The sequence below is a fragment of the Lytechinus variegatus genome, chromosome 7, assembly GCF_018143015.1.
Source record: "Lytechinus variegatus isolate NC3 chromosome 7, Lvar_3.0, whole genome shotgun sequence".
In the NCBI taxonomy this organism is placed as follows: Eukaryota; Metazoa; Echinodermata; class Echinoidea; order Temnopleuroida; family Toxopneustidae; genus Lytechinus; species Lytechinus variegatus.
Window position 1 is genome coordinate 4,913,183 of NC_054746.1, and position 19,296 is coordinate 4,932,478.

The 19,296-nt window shown below is 35.3% G+C and overlaps 1 protein-coding gene across 1 annotated transcript in view; it reads right to left on the reverse strand.

Annotated features, from left to right (window-relative positions):
* Positions 1-210: 210 nt before the first annotated feature.
* LOC121418268 (dihydrolipoyllysine-residue succinyltransferase component of 2-oxoglutarate dehydrogenase complex, mitochondrial-like) overlaps positions 211-19,296 on the reverse strand; it is a 46,939-nt gene continuing 27,853 nt past the window's right edge. Inside the window, exons 8-15 of the mRNA XM_041612044.1 lie at positions 18,838-19,017; positions 9,276-9,352; positions 7,222-7,319; positions 5,739-5,869; positions 4,312-4,379; positions 3,625-3,708; positions 2,205-2,372; positions 211-1,245 (exon numbers count right to left, since the gene is read on the reverse strand). Coding sequence (XP_041467978.1) covers positions 1,111-1,245; positions 2,205-2,372; positions 3,625-3,708; positions 4,312-4,379; positions 5,739-5,869; positions 7,222-7,319; positions 9,276-9,352; positions 18,838-19,017 — 941 coding nt within the window. The 3' untranslated portion in view covers positions 211-1,110. The remainder of the gene's footprint in view (positions 1,246-2,204; positions 2,373-3,624; positions 3,709-4,311; positions 4,380-5,738; positions 5,870-7,221; positions 7,320-9,275; positions 9,353-18,837; positions 19,018-19,296) is intronic.

Genomic DNA, 19,296 nt, shown 5'->3' on the forward strand with positions numbered 1-19,296 from the left:
GACCTTCAGTGTTCAGGTTGCTCAATGACAAAGCATCCATGCTTTCTGAGCTGTAATGCAAAGTATCAGCTACTTATCTGTCACTTATTTCAAATACAAAGTCAGACTGCAAACATCCTTCAGAATACTTTATAACAATTGTTCTTACCAAGTGACTCTGGAATTATTTATATTGAGGTACTTCACAAATGATGCATATATCCCATATGATTTATAACAAAATGGCCTTTTGTCTTTTTGTTCATATACATAAGTTTTTCACTATCAATTGACAGGTCAACAAACTACTGAGACTCTGTTAGAAGCTTCAGAAAGGCATTTTTTCAAGAATGTGAAGTACAATCGTAGTTAGAGCATACCACCTCAATTTTAGATGATTACCAGTAGTGTGACACATTTGAAGATAGTATGTATTAATGCAGTGACAAAGGAGAAAACTCATTGATTATTACTCATGTTTTTAATAAATATCAATGAGACATGCCACAGTATTCAAAATTGACTCTGTTTAGCCACTGACTGAATATTCAAATGTATATCATATTTGAAGTCATTTGCATCAAGTTATATACTTTCACCGTGGGCAAAAACATGTCTAACATTTCACTCTTAGACCCCAAGACAATATCTGATTCACATATTTTTGTTAATGTTATATAATATGTACATTTTATCTAAAACATTGTACAATTTTCAAAAGAAGCATTTCTGGATGACCTATCAAAAACTGTAACTCGGCAATGAATTATAAAATTCAACAAATAAAGAACAAAATGCTTATCAATCATAACGAGTATGTACTGTATGAATACCACAATTCTGTAAATGTAATTTTCATCAAAATTCCATTGGATATTACAGAAATCAAAATAAATAATATTCATCAAAAGTGTAGGGGATACGGTTGGTGAATGGTACAGACCAAACATACCCATCAACAAAAACTATTTCAACAACGAATAGCTGTCAGTCAAGTTCAACTGATCTCACTTTCACCTAGCTTCCACTTCAATTTCCTCATTGCAGAATATTACAATCACAAGTCCAGCTTCACTGCTACTTCTTCAACGGATCTTCTTAAATATATCTAGATCTATAACTCTGAGTAAATCACATTTCTAGTAAGTAGATGCTGGGGTCTTCGACACCGGCTTTGATTTTACGAAGGAAGGTAACGGCTTCCCTACCATCGATCAGTCTGTGGTCGTATGTCAAGGCAATGTACATCATAGGCCGTATCTCAACCTGTAAGAAACATATATACCAAAAAAAAAAATTAATCATGGGTCCCTATCATTGCATCGATATATATTCAACTAACAGAAAAAAAAAGATCTTTCAACTGGCCTACATTTGGAAACAAGGTGGTTTGCGAACCAAGAGTCTTACCTGATTTTGAAATCATTAAAACAGGCAACATGATCTTTTCACTCCTAAATGACCTTTGACCCCATCATTCTCGTGGGATCACATGTGGTATTACCCAATGATAGTTTGTACCAAGTGTGAGCACAATTGATGCAGAAAAAAAGAAACGCTTAGAAAAGTTAAACAAAAATTAACAATTTTTTAGACAGACCAACGGACTAACAAGAAAAATGATTACTAGGTCTCTGCTGAACTTTGTTCAAGCAAGACAAAAAAAGGAGAACTGAAATAAATGATGCTAGTGATGTTAATGATGATTCTGATTTTGATTACGGAGGCAAAGGATGATGATGATGGTGGTGATGGATGATAATAATGACGAGGATGATGACATCAACAACAAACAGAGAGTGACCATGATGATAATGATGATGATATGGGGATGATGGATGATAATGATTGTGATGGTGATGACAGTAGTAGTAGTGGTGATGATAATGATGATGATAATGATGATGATGGTGGTAGTGGTGATATTAATGACGAGGATGATGACATCAACGACAAACACTGACAGTGACCATGATGATGATAATGATGATATGGTGATGATGGATGATAATGATGATGATAATGATGATGATGATGATAATAATAATGATGATGATGATGATGATAATGATGATGATAATCATGATGATGGTGATGATGATGGTGCTGATGATGATGATAATGATGATGATAATGATGGTGATGGTGATGATGATGGTGATTATGATGGTAATAATGATTACAGTAGTGGTAGCAGCAATGAGGATGATATTTGAGGAGCTCACCTTTCCATTTATAGCAACAGGTCTATCAAACGAGGCGTGCATTCCAAGGATTGCTGACTGAGGTGGGTTGATGATCGGGGTACCAAACATAGAACCAAATACACCTCCATTACTAATGGTAAAGGTGCCTCCATCCATGTCTTCAACTGCTAGTGTTCCTGATCTGGCCTGGATAGACAAAGAAGATGTGAAAGAAGAGAAAGCAAACCTCTTAGCTACGAAAAACGATGGATAAAGCTTATTTACATCAAAATTATAGAACATTACTTACATGCCTTGTAACAAGAAAATATCACTTCTTCTTTTTCAATAAAAACTATTGAAGTTGAATCAAGTTTGCACACAAATGAAATCTGAAGATTTTAAAGGTAAATGCCAGTTATGATAACGATATCAAAATGAGTTCGTACAGAACCCAATGTGATGACCACCAAAGTGTCTGTTTGTATTAATAAAAAATATGTGCCAAAGGATATTGGAAAAAATTGTGTAATTGCTGAGAAATTAGCAAATAAGCACAGGATTCGTGTCAAGCGTCAGGCCACCATTCAGAGCAATAATAATACACTGTCCCATGTGCGCTTATCTGTGTTGGTGATCTTCAGTGTGAACATTTTTCAGCGTAGATTTCAAGATTTCACAAAGTTCAGTTTATGTAACTGTACCAGATCTAGATCCTCGATGATATACTGACAGTTAAGCCTGGTTTTACAGACTTTCTTATGAAATCAGTGTTTTCTGCAACTACTGGTATTTCTCTTTAATATCTAAGCATGTAATAGGATTTATCGAATTTAGTTGACTTGAAATGAACTTTGATCGTAAATTATGCTAAATTGGGAACATACTGGTTCCCACTTCAAGCCACATTACCTTTTCTCTGTAATAAATACATTCTAACAATACTCAATTCAATATCAAACTTTACCTTCTGAACTTGAAACTTTGAAAATTTTAATCTTTTTAAATCTTTGAATCTTTTACTTTGAAAAAGTACAGCCAAAATAGTTGACACTTTGATTTTTCATTTTTATAAAAAAAAAAGAAATTCTGAACATTCTGGTTCCCACTTCATGCTGTATCACTTTTTCTCTGTGATCAATACATTCCAAACATAATCAATCCACTATCATTCTTTACCTTCTATACAAAATTTATAAAAACCCTTTTTGTAAAGTATTTGCAGATTTGATTTTTTGTTGTGAATAAGTACATCTGAAATTGTTGACACTTTCTTTTATTCAGAAAATGTAGGCCAGCATAAATATATCTGCTATTAGTAATGGTAAGATGGCAACATTCTTAAATGCACCCGCTCCCCAAAAAAATATATTGACTATCTTTTGCCGTCTGTTGCATCCTTTTCTCTGGATGCTTGGCAGAATGTGGGGGGAGGGGGGGTTGGAAGAAGCGAAAATACCTTTTCACCAAGCTCATTGAGCCCCTTCTCAACGTCCGCAAAGCTCATACCATCAGCATTCCGCAGAACAGGAACTACTAGACCCTAAAGGAAGAGAAAAGATCAAACAATATGGTTTTGATTTGACTGCATTTCATTTCCACGTCTCAACAACAAAAGCATATGCGAGTATAATCATTTTTCAACATTACACTACATTACATAAAAACAAACATGTTTTCAAACATAATGATTAACATACATATTATTCTAATTAATGAATAATTGGAAATTTTTATCTGTTTTTAATTATTTAAAAAAGGGCAATGTATAAACACCAACAAATGAAATGGGGATGACTGCCATGTTAAGATTGGAGCTTGAAATTGATGGAGGCATTGAAAGGAAATGGGGGGGGGGGGAGAGAATAAAAAAGCATAGTGCAACAATCTAGACTCATTCTGCTGTAATGTACTTGATAAAAAGTCTCAGTCTGCAAATTAATGTCAGTTTTGATGATATGCACATTGTATGTAAATGGAGAAATGCAAATAAAACAAACTATATTTGAAAAGAATTACAGATTCATTATATAATATTCAACTGGAAAAGAGCATTTAAATTCTATATTATCTCGCTGAATTTCGAATTTCAGAGCCAGAGAACTCATAATTCATAGAATAAAGGGGATAATCATTTCAAACATACCTTAGGAGTAGCCACAGCCACGCTGATGTCAACATAGTCACGATACACTATTTCATTTTCATCGATAACTGTGATAACAAAGAAGTGACGAACAAAGTAGAAAATTAAGGTAAACTGGAGACAGCAAGAATGAATTGATAAGGTTTAGAGGGAAATATGTCTAAAAAAAATTTGCAAATAGTTGGAAACATCCCTCTGCTGACAATGGTTTGAACATACTCTTTTGACTCTGTATAGAATATTATCATAGAAATTGACTTTGTATTATTCTTTTGAAAAAGAAAAATTGTCCCAATTTCCAGTGAAAGGTGAAAATGTTTGAATGCAAGCATCACATGGATGTGCATCACTGCTGGCACCATATGGTGACAAATATTGGAGATGATTTCAAATGACTGTATAAAGCTAGCTGTGCTTTTGGTTATTTTGACCTTGAAAAAAAAATTGCTATCATACAAATACAAATAGAACTCCATTTCAAATCCCTGCGTAACAAGCGGGAGAGAATTTATAATTAAATGCTGCTAGGTATGTGTAATGTAAGATTTTGAGTTTTTGACAGAAAAATATGATAGTAATTCAATACAGGGATTTGAATCAGGAGTTTAATTTCCCACATTAAAGCAGCTAAAATAAGCATGAATAAGCATTCACACAATGCATATTCATGCATTTAAGAATAATACAATACTGGATCTTTCAAGTGGCTTCTGTGCACAAAAGTATCAAGTACGGGGATGAAACCACGCAATGACTTCCAATTCTTGTATAACACCGAGCCACAGGGATAGACAAAGAAAGTCGTCCCTTGAAACGACTTATATGCACTGGACATGTAAAATGATTGGATTATGTTATTGGTTGGTTGGTGTTGAAGTTAAGTTGGCGCTCTTCAATCTAGACGCTCTTCAATCTATATTATTGATATTCAATCTATTTTATTGATGTTACTGATGGCATAAAAAGTTGTCAGCCAGTTCTCAGAATACTGATTTGTGAACAAGATGAAGATACACTGTTTATATCTGTATATTAAAGTTTCAGGTTTATACAGTAAAAGTAAGAATGCACCGTGTAAGTAAATATACATTTTGGTTATCAAAAGAGACTCGACATGAGGCTGCATCAAAAGGATGATTGGCAGTGCAACCCTAAAATGGGGTGTTGCAAGAAACTTGCTATCAATTGCAAGTCTATTTTTGGTCCCTAAATCAATCATATGTTCTGTAGTTAATTGCAAATTAGTGATTGATTGCTAATCTGCTCCTTAAAACAAGAAGTTTAATCTAATTTGCTGCAGTTAACATTGATCTATCAGTTGTAAAATTGCAACAGAATATTTGCAAATGATCGCAAATATTTTCTTGCAACACCCCCAATTGAGTTTGTTTCTATTACAACTGCTATGTTGGGTACCAACTACATACCTGCATTAACAACGGGCATTTCCTTGAGAGCGTAAGATGATGCTTTGACGAAAGCTGACATAAAGCCCAACTTGACTCCATGCTTCTTAATGAAAGCATCTTTGTGTTTATTCCTCATTGCTATTATATTGCTATAGACAAGAAAAAGATAAATACATAGTGGATAGAGCTGATGGGCCATGACCAACAATCAATAACGACACAGATAGGACAGATAAATATGCACTTTCACTTTTTCTAATAAAAGTGAAGGACTGGAATAGTGACTCTTCTTTAAATTCATTATCCAAACCTTGTTGAATACTTTAAGGGTGCACTTAAAACAAACTTAAAGGGGAAGTTCACCCTGACAGAAAGTTTATTGTAAAAATAGCAGAAAAAATAATAAAAAATATTGCCGAAGGTTTGAGAAAAATTCATCAAATAATTAAAAAGTTATTAGAATTTCAATTATTTGATTTGTGACGTCATATGCGAGCAGCATTCCTACATAGCGAATGGTAAAAATCAATGAAATGTCATTTTCTCAGAAAATTGAAAATGGTTTCCACTGTAACTTTTGTATATCAATAGACAAATCATTTCACACCCGATCATGAAAAGAAAACAAAATTAAGTCATCAGGAACCATACAAAATTTGAAATTCATACATTTTATATTGATAACACATGGGGCAGCTGCTCGTTTATGACGTCACAAATCCAAAATTTTGAACTCTAATAACTTTCTTACTCTTTAACGGATTTTCCTCAAACCTTCACCAATATATTTTACTATTTTTTCTGCTATTTTTGCAACAAAGTTTTCTTCAGGGTGAACTTCCCCTTTAACACCAGTGCCTCAAAGATAGTGGTTGCACACCGAAAACTAGTAGTTTTCACATGAAAATTCAATTAAATAATCTGACTACATGAAAATGATTGAAGAGCAATCAATGTACTTTCATATTGGATTCATTAATGAATATGATCTTTCAGTTAATGTGCATGTAATGTTATACAAATCTCTATCTATCACTCCCAAGCATCAAGACAGTATATTACAGTGAGCCCTCTGGTGGGCAATCAGCACCCAGTTATCAAATGGTTCTTAAGACATTGCAAGAATGGAAACAGGATGGACAGATTGAGAGACAGAGATCAGGGGAGTTTTTCAAGAAAGAACTTGTCAGACGATTTTATAAGACAAGTCACGTCTTATCTGACAATTACCATAGGAATGGTGCTTCTCAGCCAATCAAAATCAAGGAAAGATGTCAGGTCTGACAACTTGTTGGAGAAAAATGTTGATGAAACACTCCCAAAATGCCTGTTTCCTAAAACTCGTTATAAATATAGAAACAAGTTTACTATAGCAATGAAGAGCTATGGAAATCCTTCGTTCAGACTGGCTGATTGCAAATTTATCATTGAAGTTGTGCACTTGTTATTATGACAAGTTTTTATGAAACCGAACCAAGGTGCCCCCTGGAATGGTGCTCACCTCATATCTATTTCATTGAATGTAGTAAGCATTGCAGCAGTATTCTGGGCATCCTTGAGTCTTTGTGCTATCCTCTGTCTCATCCTGGACATCTTGACCTGTGATAAATAAGTTTGTCGTAAAAAGGAAAACAATAATATAGTTAAGGTATTTGTATAATAATAATAGGCATTTATATAGCGCCATCTATCTAGAAATATTTTATTCCGAGGCCTGTTGTTATTATTATTATTATTACCCCGGCTTTAGCTCTAGCTGCCTTTCAGCGCTCATGCATTCAAGGAATTAATCCTGCCAGTTACCCATTCACCTCACCTGGGTTGAGTGCAGCACAATGTGGATAAATTTCTTGCTGAAGGATTTTACGCCATGGCTGGAATTTAAACCCAAGACCCTCTGTTTCAAAGTCAATCCACTGGGCCACAACGCTCCACAATAGTATAGTACATATACCCACCTTTTTAGGTGCTTAAGGCACTCCTATACTACCCCAGCTAAGCTCGGCTACCGATTCTGGTGCTCGCAGCTTCTTGAGGGATTACTTCCTGCTGGTACCCATTAACCTCACCTGGGTCGAGTGCAACACATTGTGGATCAATTCCTTACTGAAGGTAATTACGTCAATTATGCAATGCATCATCCCATTGGTCAAATCATGTGCATGGGATGTGCAACACCATATAACCATACTCCATGATATAACATACCCATCAATCAAGATTAGGCACTGAATAACATGATTGCGTTCGCATTTAAGCATGACTCTAAATTACATTTGAAGGGGTATTCTGGGCTGAAAATAATTATATCTATAAAATTTACCAAGCAAACTGCTGAAAATTTCTTCAAAATTTAATAAAAAATTTATTGAATTCAAAAGTTTAGCAGTATTACGTGAAAACAGTTATATGCACATCATCGTGAATATTCATTAGGTGGGCTGGTGATGTGCTGTCCCGACTTTCCTTTTTCTTATGTTATTACATGAAATCATAATTATTTCATATTTTCATACATGTCTGCATGATATGGCTCCCTTCTAATAAAAAAATTTGCGGCAATGAATATCCAAAGCATTAAATCAGTTGTCAATCCAATCTTTTTAATTCTTGGACAAAATTGGAATAAACATAATTCTATAATATGCAATACATAAAAAAAACAAGTGGGGATATGACATAATAAATTTGCTCACTGAATATTCATGAAGACATACATAAAACTGCTTCACTGAAATGATACATCTTCAAAATGACATAACTTTGTTATTCCTTGTCTGAATTTGATCAAATTTTCAGTTTTTTGTTCGCCTTATTTTCTTTTTATCTGTTTGAACCATATTATTTCCAGCTTGAAGAACCCTTTAACTCTTGAGTGAAACTTTCCCTTTCTTAAACAATCTGTATAGAAAAGGACCACCAGCCTAAAAAGACCACAAGTTCGGTTTCCTTGGAACATCCCCCCTCCTCCATTGAAACACATATTCAAGGAACCTCTCTATAAAGACCACCTGTTCATAAACAGTGTTTTAGCTACAGTGGACAGCAGTGGTTGGGCCAACCAGCACAGATGATTTCTGACCACCACTCATCATTAAAAACACTGGTTCCATCCTTCGGTAATTTCAAATGATGTGTTTCAAAACTAACTCCTTGCAAAGAGGAATTGCACTTGCATTCATTTCCATCTTTAATCTTTTATTTGCGTAAATTACAATAAACATTCTTAAATTTGATAAATATTATTCTATTTTCAAAATCTTGATGTCAGAATGTTATTACATTGATATCCCTAATTTTGGCTTTAAGACCACTAACTCGGCCTGAAAAAACCCTGTAATGCTGTGAAAAAGCGGCCACTACTAAAATAGACCTAGGTAGAACACTGCTCATAAATACTGCCTTTCTCATCTTCTTTACATAGTCATTACATTCAGGAATCTATTTTCTTGAGTTTAGCATTGGAACCAAACTACAGATTTTGCAGTCATTTTCAGTAACATGCCAGTACTGAATGATAAATAACAATAGAGTTCCATCATCGAGTGATCTTACCCTTTGTTCCGATCTTGTTCCAAAGCCAGTAGGTTCTGACTGGGATACTGTAGCAGGCTGGATAGGGACTGATGATGCTGTAGAAAAAAAATAGACAAATTAGGAAAAATAAAGACAGATGTCAGTGGCGAGGATTTATATCACTATGATAAATCGCAATATTCTGCCTTAATACCACATTGAAATGGCATCTCTATGTGCATAGAAAATACATTGCCTGCATAAAGTATACAGGGATGTTGAGGTCTAGAGGTTTTGACTCTCGCCCTTGAAACAGAGGGTTGTGGGTTCAATTCCCTAACATGGCATGCTTCCCATCAGCGAGAATTTTACCCACATTGTGCTGCACTAAACCTAGGTGAGGGGAATGGGTACATGGCAGAATTATTTCCTTGAAATGCACTCAGCCTTGGGAAATGGCAGCTCAAGACAGAGCTGGGGTAATAATAACAGCGCACCTCAAGATTATTTCTAGATGGCGCTACATAAATCACAAAAGTTCTTGATGAGAAAAAAATGATGGTGAAAATCCATAATTTATTTTTTGAAATAGACATGAAATAAAATATGTGGGCCCAGCAGCCGCTGTGCAGTGCCAGATTGATGAGGCTCTATCTCTTTAATCTTTAAACACCAAACAGGATAGCAGCAACTCCCATCTTTTAACGTCTTTTGGTCTGACGTGGCCGGGGTTTGAACAACCTCCCGGTTGTGAAATGGACGCTCCACGTGAGCCAGCACACCGTTTTACAATATGTTTACATTACGTATGCTTGTCACAAATTAAACATTCTCACTGCTCTTAAATAGTGAAATTCTTGAAAATACCTGCTCAAATAGTCATGACAAGAATCAGCATACAGTATAATGAATGATTAAATAGCACATACAGTTGTATGTACCTGGTATAAAAAAAAAGAGCCTCAAAAATCCCCATTCATCGTAGTTAAAGCATATCCAATGTAGCACATCTAGGCATTAAGTTGTGAGAAGTAGCCCCCCCCCCTCCCCCCATTTTAGCCTGTTGTGAGAAAATTGATAGTATCAGCATACATCTTGAATACCCATATACATGTAAATTATAAAAAAAAAACATTATGGAATCAGCAGATGAAAGGGCAATGGCTATACAGTGTAGTTTGAAGCATGTACATTAGACTTTACAGAGAATTTGCAAATCTACACTTCCCAACTTGATCTAAACTACTGCAAGTTCATAAATTAAATATACTTTTTGGGTGATAAATCTCATTATCACAAGTGCCTTCAATCATATCAGTTGCGCCAAATCAAGATTTAGAGAATTCATCACAATATAAGTAAGTATAAAGCAAAAAAGCACATGAGCTTGCAATTTCATTTCCAATATTGCAGCTTCATAAATGTATTATATGATCATTTCAGTGACAAAAAAATAGCATTCTGAAACAACTTTCAACTGAGAGTAACCATCACTGTCCAATTTGTATCCAAGACAAGCACATAACAAACAAAAAAATCACTTTCGTTTTAGCAGCACTCATCTTTAATTCAGGCTAAAAGCAAAACATTTCTCTTCGTTGAATCTTCAGTAAATACACTTGAATCTCCAAATCTTGATTGCAGTATGAAATCATGAAAGATTAATCAAGAAGCACAGATCCAAGCCAAGAAGCAGATGATACATGCTCTTAGATCATGCAGTGCTCATCTTTTATTCAGACTAAAAGCAAACGATTCCGTTTGTAAGGCAGTGGTTCTCCCTCAAAGACATGTCTCTTGTGAAAGAATAATGAGGGCTAAGTGATTAACGAGAGATTGAAGATAGAGGGAATACGTCTCTGATTTACTCTCGAAGAATAGACTCTAACAGAGAGAAGTGGTTGTGAGGTATCACTATTCTTATTTAAGGATAAACTAGGATAATACTATTAAATGAAGTATCTAAAGTAATAGGCTAGTGATAAGATCAAAAGAATGTCAAGGTTGTATGTCAGATCAGAAATGGATACAGGGTTTGGTTTAATAGACTCTTTGCATGAATTTTAAGAAGATGGTAAAGAATATGTATGATATGGAATTATTTCCCAAAACTGCTTGTACAGATAAGTATGCTTCTTATTAATGTTTTAAAAAAGACAACAAAAAAAACACATAATATTTCAGGCCTAAAATATGTGACACTTGTTACAAAAAACAGAAAAGCAGTGGATTTGTTTGATTAGGAAAGAGTGTTTACAGATGGATATTTTCAATTTTCTTTTTGCAAAGGAAAATCTTGGAAATTAATTAATGAAATATAGCATTAATTCATACACTGTAAAAATCACAATCCCATATCAACATGAAACTGACCTTAAAAAAGCATTGTCACTAAAATTTGAAAATCAGTCTGAAATGAGATCATGTATGTTATGCATGTACATCAGCAAAAATAAAAATAAAACAGCAAAAAAAGACAAACACTGACCCTTTCTGAAACGGACAATTAGTCATAATATAAAACTACAAATATTTTACAGGGAATTTAATACACTAAGGAAATTTTAAACTATATCAACAATGAATACAGAATCACTAAAAAAATCTTTCAAATGTTTTAAAAACAAATATTGAATCTTAACTTCCAATTCAAAGGTACATCATACAATTGATTAAAAAAAATCAAATCAATAGATTGAGATTGTTTTTGAAAGATCTATACTTTATCGAATTTCAACTTTTTACTTTACATGATTATAATACTTGACCTATCTGTCGCACTATATCCATGATAAATTTTTCAAAAATTAACTTTCATATAAAGAAAATTTATACTCATTACAGGTCAACATCAACTTCAACAACAATGAAAAACTCTGTACAAAAATAATTGGATTTTCTTGTGCTAAGGGAATTCAACAAACGAACAACAACAAAAAAAGCCGAAATAAGTAGCATGGCAAAATAGAAATAAGATTACAACCAGATAGAGGCTTTCTGTTCCAATCATCTAATACACTTGTATTAATCTCATGGCCCATCGTGTGGTCCGTTTTAGAACAGGAAATTTGCCAACCCCTATCATTCCTTTTCTCTATTACAGCCATACCTTTGACAATTTAAATCACAATAATCAGGTGTCAAATTACAAGCAACAGGTTTAATCTACAAAATTAATTTCAAATTACCCGGATAATCCCGTTTCATGCAATACTGTTGATTTTACAGAGCAGCAGGATTGCAAATACTGGGGTTATTTCTGTCAGTGAAGATTACCGACGATGGTCGGAACCGCTTGGAGAATTGGATGTGACATTTGTGGAATATGCAATCTTTGGAGCAAAACAAGGAATATCCGGTTTCCAATAAGACTATTGTTTTGGGGCTGTGTGAGTCAGGGATGTATTTTGATACCTTCAAAGATTTTCTGACACTTACAAGCAGTGACTGTCAGAAAAAATGCAAATGAGATTAAGCAAATCTCTGTGACATAGATCCCCTGAACAGTTGATTTTTTACTTCCTTAGTCTGATATAATGTGATTTGGTACTGACAGAAGTACAATCGGGAGGATTAAAGAGGGGTTCCGCGGGCAAAGTAAGATGACATATACGGGAAGTGTGCAAGAATTTCACAACTGTTACGTGATTTCTGCCACCTCATGACAATTGTTTGACCCAACCGAGTACTTTCTTTAACTCCAATCCAATCTAACAAACTCTGCATTGTGTGGATTAGAGCTGGGGCAGGCCTGCCGAGTCTGCAGCTAACCAATCCTCAGACATCTAAGACAGTGAGACATGCTATCCCCCACAGGATACTAGTAATCATCAAGATTTGAACATAACAAAAGCTCTGATATCATCTGACAATTGTAGAAATTGCTCGAGACCTGGGGTTATTATCTCTAATTATCAAATTATCCCATTATACCTAATCTTTCTTGGTTGAGTCATGCTTTTATATCATGGTATCAATGCCAAGTCAAACTGTAAGACCTCCGGTAATACCTGCACACAGGCGTAGTCCCTAGGACCTTAAGTCCCGTCTACTCAAACCAATGGTCTTTCCACTAATCCACAAGCAAATCAGGCTCAGTCTCGCTTTAACCACACAACATGCAATGGTATTCGTTAAGGCAAACAATGACTTAAATATTACCATCAATCTAAACACATCTTGCCACAAACATTTTTTTTTTAAATAATGAAATAAAAGGGAGTGGGGTGCAAGTACTCTCACTCACAGATAAACCAAGATTTGTCTCAGGTTCTAGCCATTCACCAAGATGATCAAAGGGCTCAGACTTGCCATGGGTCACAGGAAATGCATTAATCTTCGTAATACCATGAAAAAAAGCTTTCAAGTTGGCAGTAAACAGATAATGGTTAAAACAAAATCTTATACCTACAGGCATTTATTTTCTTGACACTGGAGGGGGTGGGGTGCGAATGGTGCCTCATATAAGAACAATACAGATAATGCCTACACGATGAACATTTCATACCTCTTTATTGCACAAACAAATAATACAAATTCTGGAATGCTGTTTGACTTTTATTTCCATTTTTCTATCTGTACACAAAATTTTGGTGTGTTCAGCTCGGTTTAATGAAATCAGAAATACAATATATAGGCCTAAAACTGGTATACCGGTACTGCATAGTGACTCCTTGTAAAACATATTTTAGGTACAGAACAGTGTAATAATACACATACATCAAATCTAAATAGTAATCATCAACTAAGAAAATACACCACTGCTGTAGTTGTATTGAAAAAATGCTATATTATTCATCAACTTGAAATATACTAAATCATTCTCAAAATGGAAACAAGCCATGGAATTAATAATTCACCTAATCTATAATGATTACCAGCAACAAAAGGTTCAAGGAATTGAGATAAATCTAAATTCTTATTCTTCATCATCTATATTTTTCAAATTCAAGCTAGATGTCTATAACTTTAACACTTCTGTAAATCTACAAATATCTGTGACCTAATTCATATTCATATACCGGTAAGTATAACTTTTGAACAAAAAAAAATATTTATTACACTCAAAAATTTTAAGAACAGGAAACAATAGATTTTGCAGCTTGAAACTGATTATGCAATAATATCATGTGAACTATTACTTTACTATCCTGGTATACAGGCTTAATGGTGTTAACATAAATAAAGGTATCACTTCCTTAAATAGCACTACTTATATCAGGAGTTATGGATCTCCAGATGTATTACTAGAGATTCGATTTAAAGTACAATGAACCACACTGGTGAACTACATTTATATCTATACTAGAATCCGATAAATAGGATTCCAGACCTTCAGGAAATAGTGTATTTATTGTATTCAAGCTTATCACTTTATTAAAGTTCTTGTATACTGTGGCCCAAACCTTGATCATAGAGGACATTTAACCTCTGTCTAAGTAGTGCCTTACATAGCATAACATTTCAGAATATTTTCTTCAAGTTCAATGATTGCTCTGCAATTAAAGCCTTTTCTACACCAGGGGGCCCGTAACACAAGACTTAGCAATGATGGCAGAATCTTTTTCTATGGTTGATTCCATTGACTACAATGTACTATCAATCGTGAAAGCAAGATGGTAGAATTTTTTTCTATGATTGATTCCATTGACTACAATGTACAATCAATCGTGAAAATCAAGAGTACGATCAATTGCTAACCTTTGTGTTACGGAACCCAGTGGCAATTTTAAACATCAGCCATTGCCTGGTAGGAGACTATTGATGGACCTGTATTAACTGGGCGTTGTGGCGTGCGCCTGTAATCCAAGCTGTGGGGAAGTTACAAATTGATGCAGAGGTTCGAGGTTCGATCCCTGGTCACGTCTTTCGGATGGTGACGTTAAAGGTCGGTCCCAGATGTAGATAATCATATCTGATTGATACACGTCTGACAAAACTCAAATACACACACACATCACCCTATATTTTCTTTTGTTTTTTGAAGATGGCCAATCTATTATGTATTATGCATACACATATGCAAGAATAAAGAGTGCAATGGTGGGCACAAAGTAGACAAAATGTTAAAATGGCTCTAAATGTATTACAGGCCACTTGTAACTTGTGAGACTCCCGAAGATACCATGACTACATGTAGATTGTACCAGGCTCTAGCAGCAAGTATGTGAGCAGTGGCAGAAGATCTCTGGATTGCCAACAACTTGCTTTTAAAACTTACATGAATGAAGTTGAATTTCTGTGTGAAATTTTACATGTTTCGATTTGTTCATTATCATTTCAGTGTTGAGTCTCACTAAAAGTTTTATAGTTGGGTTCCATGACATTTGCTCTGCTGTCAATTTCACACACTTATCAAATGACCAACTTCAACCCTGGGTTTAACTCTGTATCCTACCCTAAAGCTACATAAAACCATATTGAATCCTAATGCTAAAGGCATGGTCACACTGCCCGAGCATTGTAGGAGCGGTCATGGAGCGGAGAGAGAAAAAAATCATCACCGCTCACTCCCGTTCACCATTTTCGATTTTGATTGTTTTTATTTTGTTTTCGATTTTTGTTTTTTACTTTTTCCCCAATTTTGTGAGCGAAATTCGACCCCCCCTCCCTACCGCTCCACGACCGCTCCAACAACGCTCGGGCGGTGTGACCAGGCCCTAACCCTACATCTTAGACGAAATTAAGCCCGGAGCAACTGTTGCAGGAGCAAATGATACGTCACCGATATTTGATTGTTACAGAAAATGTATTGCAGAAGATCAGTGACCTCTAACCAAATGCATTGTTTGTACTTCTTTCATTAACGATAAATAGCTATAATAGCAACCTGAGATCCAGAGCAGCATTTTGACAACAATCTTGATTACCATGATTGCAGAGGATATTACCCTTTCATCTCCACCTTTATAGCACACAGGTCATAGACTTGCCGCAGCACTAAGATAGGTTTGTATCTTGTATTACATAATATTACTTGTACTATAGTGCAGCCGGCAAAGTGAAATCAGAGAATTCAGCCCTTATCAAGACTCCCAACTATGATCTTGACTGGTCAGGACAATACCCTTTCATTTTTAATACCCTTTCATTTTTAGGAAGCAGTGGGGTCTTACACTTACTTCATAATGTCCTCTATTATTCCATATGAAGAGTATCATTATATCTAATATGACATAATGCACTTGTACTAGAGTACAGTCAATCCAAAGTTCTTCAAAACTAAGAGTAAAGATTTATGCTTTGATCTTGATTACGAAAGACAGCACTGTCCCATGTTAATGATAAGAGTATCACCTGATGCACTTGTACAGTTATACAATAGTACAGTAAGTCCAAAGATCTTCAGACCTTACAATGAAGATTTCCACTTTGACGATGATCACAAAACCTACCTCAGGGCTTAAATGCAAGGGTACCAGTGGCATATGGCTCCAGGGCCTGAATTTTATTTTAGAAGATTATGTGAGTGTTGCACACAACACAAGCCAAAAATGCAAGCTCAAGTCTTCTGGGGTCCCTTTAAAAGTGCAAGGTCTAGATGCTTTCTTGCAATCTGAGCACATCTGAGGGGCCTTTCCTCCTCAAATTTAATAATATATTATGAGCAGATCTCTATCTGATATATTTTGTATTAAAGTGAAAAATGAATAAGAACGAGGCTCATAAAATCTATAAACTCATTTTAGATTCTAATTCAAGCAATCAAATTTATTGTTCACACCGACCAGTGAACCTTAAAATCTATATTTTTCTAGGTGATGTAGTGTAATATTAATAAAGATGAAAAATTGCATCGGTAGTGTCAAAGTCATTATCAAAAATGCGCTTGTCCCAGTTGAAATGCAGCCCGAGTGCTATAGCTCAGCTGCAGCTGCACCTGCAGGAGGGTGTTGGCGAGCCATGCCCGTCAACGATGAGGGGGCCGGCTCGCTTGACCCCAGTACATGCACCACCACTGACATGGCATGGTCGCAAGATGATCAAAGCGCAAAACTACCGGTAACCCCAAAAGTTGTATACTCACAAGATAAATATCCTCAATAACATTCTTTTAAAGTGTTAGAGCAAGGAGTCCCTGCAAAGTGTTGTTTGGCTTCATCCAGGTCTCGCAAAGAAAATCGCATGCAATAGAGATAGCTAGCTTCCATTTCAGTCGTTTTGAGATATACGCATATGCCAATGTATATGAACGTAATAAACTATGAATATAACATGCGATTAAGACACTGCAAGAAACACCATTGGAGAAGTCTAATTTTTGTTTTGGCTGTCTCGTAATATCCTTGCTTTATTTTTTTTTTATTCTCTGTTATAGTACTATATAATATATAATATAATTGGTGGAGGGATCAAAGGAAAAGACAGTATGCTTGTTGAAATCACTAAAATGGTACAATGATGGTGGTATTTAGATGCCTAATATTATTGTTATTATTGTAAAAATATTTTAGTGTTTTTATTCTCATCACTTATAACTTTTAGTGTGTGCGCAGTGCTTTGTCACCCAAAAGAAAGGGGGCTATATCAAATGACCTTTGGATTGGATAATATCATATAAGTTTATTTGTATTTTTACAGAAAAAAAATGGCTGCCAGGAATGATCATATAATAAAATGTTAATGCTTCTACCAGCCTATCAATTTAGCAAGCATGCTTTCATCCACTCTCCATTATTATTGTATATTTCTTTTTCTATAGAGCAGACCTAGAAAACTTTCAAAGCTATTTTCCTAATGGGTCTGACTAGTTACAGACTAGTTACACTTTGTCTTCTACAAGAACCATTTAGAGTAATGTGACTTTCCTTCTTGAAGGTGCACATGGTAAGACCAACATACCTATTATCTATTACATAATATAATTGTAAAGGGTATTTCTTTATCAAATGAAGGCACAGATGAATATAGATCAAATAACATCAAGATTTCAACAGCAATCTGATTGAACCTCAAGACACTTGATATACATTGCATAGTTCATTGAAAGATCATTTAGACTCAGGCAAAATACTCAGAGGTCAGTTCCCTTAATACTAGATATAATAGTTGAGAATTACAACGAAACAAGCAAGGAGTGGTCTTACTTTTCTTTCAAAAGAAGACTTATGTAATTTACTTTAAAATATAAACTCATGTTCAAAACTAAACACTATTTTTTTTAAATTCTAACTTCATATTTACAAATTTTGTGGGTTTTGTAATTGGTAGTCATATTTCCAATGGTATTACTGGCCATTTTTGTAATAAATATTCCATTATTTGATTGTGGATAATATTACAAGGGCATTCATAGTGCTTTATAGATACGGTCATTGGATATTGACTTGCCTGCACACGCTTGATGCACTCTCTCCACTCACTGGGGAACATTGTAGAGAGTTTTCAAACTCAACTGCCATGCATACAGCATTGATTTTCACAAGGTGGAGAGCGACAAAGCATCGACCAATACCTTGCCAAAGGATTCAAACACACAACCCTCTGATTACAAGGCGAGAGTCAGACATTTACGCCATTCTCACAACCATCTTACTTCAAAACATCAACATCATATCATTTTGATAACTCCTTACATTATGGGTTAGAAATAAATCAATACCTGGTTTAGATGTGATAGGAGCTGTAGGTATAGAGGGCGGTGGTGGTGGAGTTGATGGTATGGGCCCAGCGGATGCTCCTGGAGGGGGCGTGGCTGGGGCAGCAGCAGGTGGTGGAGGGGTAGGAGGAGGGGCTGCAGCCTCTGGGGCAGCTTCTGAAGCAGCTTTCTTAGGTGCATCTCCTGTCATAGAACATTAGAGAAGTAATATCACTTTCCTTACGTTATCAGATCTGCCAACCTCTGGGAATGAAAAACTGTATTCTATGATAAAAAAACCGACTGTATTTTCCCCAAAAAAGTGTATTTCATAATAAAATACGTGGCACACTCGCTCATCGCGGAACTCAAGCTGAATGCAACCTAAAAAATGCACACTGCTCTTGCAGATGAAAAATAAAAACATTGAAAAATGTGTTTACCTCACCCTGGTTTTAACAAAATGATTTTTTTTTAAACAAG